Source organism: Lygodium microphyllum, chromosome 12 (assembly GCF_053477565.2).
Source record: "Lygodium microphyllum isolate KBCC chromosome 12, Lygodium_microphyllum_v1.1.10, whole genome shotgun sequence".
Lineage (NCBI taxonomy): Eukaryota > Viridiplantae > Streptophyta > Polypodiopsida > Schizaeales > Lygodiaceae > Lygodium > Lygodium microphyllum.
This window is the reverse complement of record NC_141146.1, coordinates 43,549,885-43,558,406: the sequence shown is the minus strand read 5'-3', so window position 1 is coordinate 43,558,406 and position 8,522 is coordinate 43,549,885. Positions and strand designations below refer to the sequence as shown.

The window sequence follows — 8,522 nt, the reverse complement described above, 5'->3', positions numbered from 1 at the left end:
GTATGGGCGATGGTATGAACAAGCTCTGCGCCGCTGGGAAAGGGGGGTCAAGTCTGGGCTGGAATTTTGACTTGGGGGGAAAGAAAGTGGCAGGATCACATGATGGAGTGCTGGCCAACCATGCGGAGTGCTGGGGGCAACGTGCAGGGTGAATATACGTGCTGGGCAGTGGAACGAGAGAGAGAGAGAGAGAGAGAGAGAGAGAGTATAGGCGGATGTGACAGAGGGAAAAACGATCTTGAACGGGGGGCCAAGCGTGATCCACTGCCAGCGTGGACGCCGCCGCATGCTCTCATCAAAGGGAAAATCTCCACGTTGGACCTAGTTAAACGCGGCGCACAAACAGAGAGAGATGGAGGGAGAGAGAGAGAGAGAGAGACGGGGCCCAGGGTCCCTCACGCACCTGTGATCATCTTCCACAATGACTACCCTGCTAATCACGCTTTGCAGCCGACGACGATGATGATGCGCGCCCTGCTGTTGATCTTCTGATGATGATGATGATGATGATGCTTCACCACACCAGCAGCTCCATCATCAATACTAGCTCAGTAGTAGTACTTCTAACTCTGGGTTTATCAGGGCATGGCTGCGGCCACGTTGGCCAACTCAATCTTCCTCATAATCTTTGGGCGCTTCCTCCTCTTCCTCTTCCTCAGCCTCCCGCTTCTCGTCCCCGCAGCCATCGCTGATCACCCCTCGGGCTCAGACCACCAAAACCTGGGCAACAATGCTGTTCAGCAGGGGATCGGGGCAGACGTCAAGGCACTGCTGGCGATCAAGCAGGGCATACGGGTGGATCCGCTAGGAGTTTTCACCTCGTGGCAATGGTCCGCGGGGGGGGCGCCAGATCCGCCGAGGCACTGCTTCTGGAGGGGGATCTACTGCGACCCTGGCGATGGCGGGCGGGTGTCGGGCCTGGTGCTGTCGGGGTCGAGGCTGCAGGGATCCATCTCTCCCGCGATAGCGGGCCTGGTGTACCTGAGCCTGCTGGACCTGTCGGACAACCTCCTGTCGGGGGCCATCCCTCCGGAGCTGGGCCTGCTGCCGCGCCTCTCGCACCTCAACCTCAGCCGCAACGGCCTGCAGGGCCCCGTCCCGGCCTCGCTCTCCTCCTGCGCCGCTCTCGCCTTCCTCGACCTCTCCTTCAACCTCCTGGACGGCCCCTTGCCCCCCGGCCTCTCCAACCTCACCCTCCTCCGCAGCCTCACCCTCGCCAGCAACCGGCTAACCGGCAGCATCCCCCCCTCCCTCTCCAACTGCTCCTCCTTGCAGTACCTTATCCTCTCCGATAACCTCCTTGACGGATCCATCCCCCCTGAGCTAGGAGCCCTCTCCAGCCTCGTCGTCCTCTCCCTCTCCCACAACCAACTCTCCGGCCCCATCCCGCCCTCTCTCTCCTTCTGCACCAACCTCACTCAGCTCGCCCTCTCTTTCAACAGCCTCGGTGGCCCCATCCCGCCCGCATTGGCCTCTCTCCCTGCGCTCAGAGGTTTATATCTCGACTCTAACAAGCTCACAGGCGATGTCCCTCTTGCACTGCAGAACTGCACTTACCTGATCAACTTGTTTCTCACCAGCAACAAGCTCAGCGGGCGTTTCTTGCCCTCTCTCGGGTCCATGGTCTCCCTGCAGAACTTGAAGGCCGCGAACAATAACCTATCAGGCGGCATCCCGGCATCCATTGGAGAATGCTTACAGCTTGTGAGTATCGATCTATCCAACAATCATTTTACAGGCACTCTACCACCGACAGTGGGCAATCTAGTCAGGTTGGAAATGCTCATTCTCTCTCGAAACGCGCTTAGCGGTGAGATTCCCTCTGAACTGGCGGGATGTTTATCGCTGACTATTCTGGATTTGAGTTACAATCAATTGACAGGCTACATTGCGGAGTGGCTTGGCAATCTGACAAGCTTGCAGGTGCTAGGGCTCTCTGAGAATGCATTTTCGGGCAGTTTGCCTGCATCCCTGGGCGGATGTCTGAAGCTCAACACACTCAGCGTCTATGGCAATAATCTCACTGGACCTATTCCTCCCAGTTACGCTAACCTTGTTCTCCTGCAGAATCTCTACCTGCATCACAACACACTAGACGGCCCCTTTGGCGAGCTCATCGGCAACTGGACGCTCTTGATAACACTGGACCTCTCCGTTAACAGGTTCACAGGCGCCATTCCGGACCAGATCGGCCATCTCTCTCGCATTCAAAGGATCACTCTCACGGAAAATTTGCTTACAGGGAGCCTTCCGTCAACGCTAGGCAATTGCACGCAGCTTATAGAATTTTCTGTGGATCAGAATCAGCTGACAGGCGCGATACCGCGAGAGCTTGGCCATCTGACAAATCTGCACCATCTGCGGCTTCAGAATAATAATCTCACTGGGCTGCTGCCTGCGAGTCTGGCTAACTGCTCCACATTAAAAACTCTCATTTTGAACGACAATGAGCTCTCTGGACCCATCCCGAATCAATGGGGCTCTCTTACTAGCATGCAAACCCTCATTCTGGCCGGCAATCCTGTCACAGGCAGCATACCTCCCTCTTTGGGTAACTGCAGCGCATTGGTGTGGCTAGACTTGGCCGGCTGCAATCTGTCTGGCAGTATTCCTGCCGGATTAGGCAACAACCTCCGCTCCTTGACCTATCTCAACCTGGAGGAGAACGGACTAACGGGTCCTCTACCTCTTGCCATAAGCAGCCATCTATCTTCCCTCAAGTTCCTCTCTCTCGCATCAAACTCGCTCTCGGGTCCGTTCTTCTTCAGGCTTGGCAACCTGACGCAGTTGCAGTTGCTGTACACGCACAACAATGCACTCTCGGGGCCGATTCCAGAAGACATAGGGCGATGCACGTCGCTGCAAGAGATATGGCTAGGCCACAATCTGCTCAATGGCAGCATTCCTGCGTCTGTGGGAAAGCTGTGGTCGTTAGCTTTCTTGTCACTGCCAGCGAATTTTCTCACAGGAAGCATTCCGAGAGGGGTAGGAGCGTGCACGAAGCTGAGGTACATAGACCTGTCGTGGAACATGCTGGGCGGGGGAGTGCCGTCAGAGCTGGGCGAGCTCCCGCAGCTGGTGGTGCTCATGTTGTCGCACAACAATCTGAGCGGCACCATACCGGACAACCTGGGGAACCTGGCCATAGTACAGACCATCAGCCTCGCGACAAACAACCTGAGCGGCTCCATCCCGGAGACTTTGAGCAAGTGCAAGAGCCTGGTGACGCTGGATCTGTCGAGCAACAAGCTGGAGGGCGTGATACCGCCGCAGCTGGGAAATCTGAGCCACCTGCAGTACCTGTCGCTGGCGAATAACAATCTGTCAGGGGAGATACCAGCGGCGGGGGCGCTAGGGAGGATGAACGCGTCGGCTTTCTCAGGGAACCCGTTTCTGTGCGGAGCGGTGCTGGAAGCACCGTGCGGAGCGTTGGCGGCGTCTCCTGCGGAGGGAAGAGTAGGCGGCGGCGGCGGCGGCAGAGGCAGGGGCCATCGTCACTGGGCCAGCAGCACGACCGTCGCAATCGCGTCCGGCGTCTGCGCAGCCGCCATCGTGGCGTCGTCCACGGCGCTCTTGTGGTGGTGCTCCATCGCCCTCCGAGGCCGGAGCGCCACCGCCCGGCCCGACGACCAGCCGGAGACCGAGATCCAGAACTTCGACAAGCATCTCAAGCTCACCCTCACCGACCTCTGGCTCGCCACGGAGGGCTTCCGCATCGCCAACCTCATCGGCACCGGCACGCTCTTCTCCGTGTACCGCGGCGTCCTGCGGCAGGACGGCCGCGTCATCGTGGTGAAGCGCCTGAGTCTCCCGACCAGCTTTCGGGACAGGGCCAGAGACAGTCTGCTTCAGCAGCTCCAGGGGTTGGGCCACCTGCGCCACCGCAACCTCCTGCCGCTCCTGTGCTACTGCTACAGCGCCGACACCATGGCCCTTGTGCACGAGTTCATGCCGAAGGGCAGCCTGAAAGACCACCTGGATAACGACCCCGGACCGGACGTGGCCATGCAAGGCGATGATGATGATGCCAACGACCGTCGCGACCGGGTGGTGCCGGATCATGATGATGAGGAGGAGGGGGAGTTTTACAACGATGGTCGCTGCAACGGCGGCAATGTCGCCATCGCCACGACCAGCAGCAGCGCGGCGTGCGAGCTAAGCTGGGAGACCCGGTTCCGGATCATCATGGGCATCGCCGACGCGCTGGTGTACCTCCATCAGGTGCCCCTCGTGCATGGGAACCTCAAGCCCAGCAACATCTTCCTCGACAGTGACTTCGAGCCCCGCGTCACCGACTTCGCCATCGGGGAACTGCTGCGATTCGTGACGGAAACAGCGATGATGCAGGGTGACGGCGCCGAGCATGCGGGTGTACGGCCTTCATGCGACAGCAACTACGTTCCGCCAGGTGATCGCGATTGCACACGCTGATGATTTTGTTTTCTCGTGCGCATCGTAGTCGAGTCTTTGCATGCGTTCCATTGGACGAATTCATTGTTTTGCATTTTTTGTTAAATGCGAAAGGTTGGTTTGAGGTATGACAGTCCGTTCTTTTCACACACCCGTGCTCACAGTCATGCGCCCAAACAAGCCGAGCTGTGCTCCTCTCCCTCAAGTTTCAACCTAGCCTAGATAGGAGCCAACCGCATAAAGTCACTTAAAGAGTGTGGAAGTGTCTCTTCGACTTCTTCAGGCATGTGGGTCCACCAACGACACATTCCTTGGAACTCTATAGAGTAGAGATAGTCTCTCTAAACATGAACCTCCTATAGCAACTTCCCCTAGTCTTGCAAACACAACAACGAATGATAGGAGGAGCTAGTGGCGGCCAATACCTTTCTCTCTCCTCATGTAATCGATCCTTTCCTCCTCTCTCCTTGCTTTCACTAATGGTGCATCATTATTGTTGCTTTCACGTGACTGGATAATTTACCCAGATCTGACAATTTACCCACTTAAGGGTGGTGCGCCTTTAAGTTGTTACTACAGCTCTAAAGCCTGAATAGTTGCCTAAGGAAGACTAAAGCAATCGATATGCTTTTGGAAACGTGTAACTTCCATGTCTAGCACTATTAAGGTCATTGTCATAACTTTTGCCCATGTGCAACATTTTCCTACACAAGGGAATACCTTGGGATGTAGAGTGTGTCAAACCTACTTTGGATCAGGGTTCAAGATCCACACAAAGCAATCTGGTAGCCACATTTGGACAAATACAAACTATTGGAGTCATTCTCTATTGGATGCATGCTCTTTTGCCATGTTGTCGACATCTACTAGTTTGGAAGGCAATTATTATGTTGCCAACATATACCGGTTTGGAAGGCAATTATTACGATGGACCAACATTAGACTTTACTTGGTATATGTCATGTATATCAAGGCTTTTGGACATTAGAGTATGCAATCCTCTACTTTAGGGGCCTTTATCATGCTATTCTTTACCACAACACTAATGCAAGATTGGGTGTTTACTTGCTCTCTAGCTTAATTGCTATCCAAAAGAGCTTAGATTCTATCAAATTCACTTGAGATTTTGGGACATGTAGTGTTTCATAAAAGATACATCCTTGCTTATGCACAGACACATTTGAGGTGTAGTTGAAGGCAAGCATCATGTATGAATTTGGCAAAAATAATCAACAATTCCTCATGTGGGAAAAGAACATGAATAGGTTAGAAATTTGAGTTTACTATCAACAAAGGCTTACAAAGTCCTTCTTTTGCCTTCATGAAAGGAAACTTATAGGAAATTGGCTTTGGCATATGTATACGCCTAAGGTTTTAGCAAGTCCGTTGTTCGCATTTTGCTAATAGTGTGACTTCAGCTTTTTAGCCATGGCATTGGTTGTAACAAAGTTGACTCCCCATCAACACACTAGTCTATCTTTCAATGGGTTCCAACTTCCGATTCCCATAACTACTTTATCAAAGGGCACATTTTAGAACATTCTTTCTATATATTATTTTAGACCAACTTTTATCTTGGTTTTATCAAAGGTCGAGGAGCGTTTGCTTTCATTTTAAACTTGAAACAACTTGCAAGTAGTGCTTTAGTCCAACATGGAAAAACAAATTGGAGTGCTTTACTTTCTACCTAAAGGGAATCGAGCAAGATAGGCTAAGACCATATGGTTATCTTATGTTATGGCAAAAGGGCGTGGTATCTTATGTTCATCGTGTTACTTTATGAATATGCACATGGCTGTGTCTGTCTTTCCTAGGAAAATGGGATCTTATGTCAATGAATCTATGAAATGAGAATGTATGAGGAAAGGTTTCTTTAAAAATAATTGCTGGAGTCCTACAAATACTAATAGCGAGTCGGGTTACAACTTACAATGTGACCATATACACATATATCCAGTTTTTAATCTTATTTTGCCCCTCTTTGAAGAGTACATTAATTGTTTGATTAATATTTTTCAATGTGTTCTTTCGGCGTGAAACAGAGTGGCAGGGCGTGGGGCCTGGGAGATACTGCGTGCCGACCGCGGAGACGGACGTGTACAGCTTCGGGGTGGTGGTGCTGGAGCTGCTGACGCGGCGGAGGCAGCTGGCGTGGGAGGCAGCGCTGGGGGGCTGCGCGGGAGGCGGGGCGCCGTTGCCGGCGTGGGCGCGGGCCAACTTCCCGGAGCGGGCGACGATGATGCTGGACCTCGCGCTGCAGCGGGAGGTGCCGTCGCGGCGGGAGGAGGTAGTGCAGGTGCTGAGCGTGGCCCTGCATTGCACGCAGGATCGACCGGAGGCTCGCCCCACCATGGCGGAGGTGCAAGCCAGCCTGCACCGCATCCAGTCCCACGATAAGTCCAGCACGCGCTTCTTCGCCCCCCTGGACGAGGTCCTCCGCGCTATGCTCGACCACTCCAGCTGCTCCCACTCCACCTCCTACGCCACCGTCTCCAACCACGACCCCGCCTCCTCCTTCACCGCCCTCCGCGGCACTGGCACCGGCACTGGCACCGGCTCCGGATCCGGAAGCGGCCGCAAGTTCTTCCCCCCCTCCCGCCTGCTGTCCGATCGCCACCACCCTCTATCCAACGGCCACCACCTCGCCGCATCCTCCCCCGCCACAGCCGCCGCCGACGACGACGGGTACGTCATCTCTCGTCCGTCTCTTCTCTTCTGCAGCTCCCGCTCCTTTAAGTTCACCAAGATGTGAATACACACACGCATATTCTTACAACGCGTCGAAGATTTGTAATAATCTTCTTCCCACTCTCTGCCGTGCTGTAGTTTCTCCACCTCGTTCGGCCGCGTCGACGGCATCAGCGCCTCCTCCGGCCGCGTTGACGGTAGCATCTCCTAATCATCATCATCATCATCATGATCGTGCTCCTCTCTTATATATACATATATAGCCTCTACAGGTTGACGGTAGCATTTCGTGATCATGATCGCGCTCTTCTCATATAGCTACTTCCAGGCTGTCAGCGAGAAATCGATGGAGTTTTCCTTCCCATACTAATTCGTGGAGTACATGGGCTCAAACCTCTTTCAGCTCACCAGCTCAGCATTTTCTCCTGCCCAACCTTTCATCATCCTCTCCCCCAACACCCAATAATCAGTTCTAACTAGGCTTTGCCTCGATCAAATGGGGGAGGTCTTTTCCCTTATACAAGCCTCGATTGAAATTCATTAGAGAGCCCAGGATTACCCCAATCTTAACATCATTGATTTCTTGATTCTTTTGTATGGAGAAAATGTTCTATGACTTTGTGTGATTACCTCTCAAGGATCAACAAGAATATATAAGGCTTTGCCAACAAGCTTTGGAATTTGCCTAGCCCAAAGAATGTGCAATGGCTTGCAAATCAATTTGTTTCAACACACCTTGATGAATAATAAAATCATTCTCATGCTTTAGTTATTCTTTTCTTCCTTGAACTATGATAGGTGCATAAGTAAGAGCTCATGCATCACAACAAGTTGTATTTATATCACCACAAACTTTTGATTGGAAGTATTAGTGGCACAACTTAGTCTGATGGTTTTAACTTGGTTTTCAATATGAAAGTACTGTATTGATAAGGGCGATGATGTTTTTGTAATATGGGAGAGGGATCTATATCTTATTGTAAACGTTAAATGAAGAGTAGAGTATGTGGGTATACATGAGAACGCTTGTGTGAAAATGAATACATTGTCTTTAGAGAGAGAAAGAATGAAAGAACATTGTGTTAACATCCAAAGCCTTAATATGGCTTTAACTTGACGTTCAATATCAATTTTTTAGATGATGATGGAGGTGTTTTTTTAGTATGGAAGAGGGATCTATATATTATTGTAAAAGTTAAAAGAAGAGTAGAGCAAGTGGGTATATGTGAGAGAGTATTTGTGTGTAAATCAATACATTGTGTGGAGAGACTGAGAGAGAAATATAGAAAGTTTTATTTTTGTCCTCTTAGATATTTCAAAGGCATATATGACAAAGAGATACACATCATATTTTTAGTTATCATTTTACTTTTGACTTCCATTGGCATAAAAAGAGACTAGGATACCATTAGCACAAAAAGGAA

General features: G+C 51.7%; 1 protein-coding gene across 1 annotated transcript; it reads left to right on the top strand.

Annotated features, from left to right (window-relative positions):
* Nucleotides 1–307: 307 nt before the first annotated feature.
* LOC148027690 (uncharacterized) lies at nucleotides 308–7,958 on the top strand. Its single transcript, XM_087689375.1, has 3 exons — nucleotides 308–4,408; nucleotides 6,453–7,095; nucleotides 7,237–7,958. Exons 1-3 carry the CDS (start codon nucleotides 586–588, stop codon nucleotides 7,307–7,309), a joined length of 4,539 nt encoding a protein of 1,512 aa, XP_087545501.1. The 5' UTR covers nucleotides 308–585; the 3' UTR covers nucleotides 7,310–7,958.
* Nucleotides 7,959–8,522: the final 564 nt, after the last annotated feature.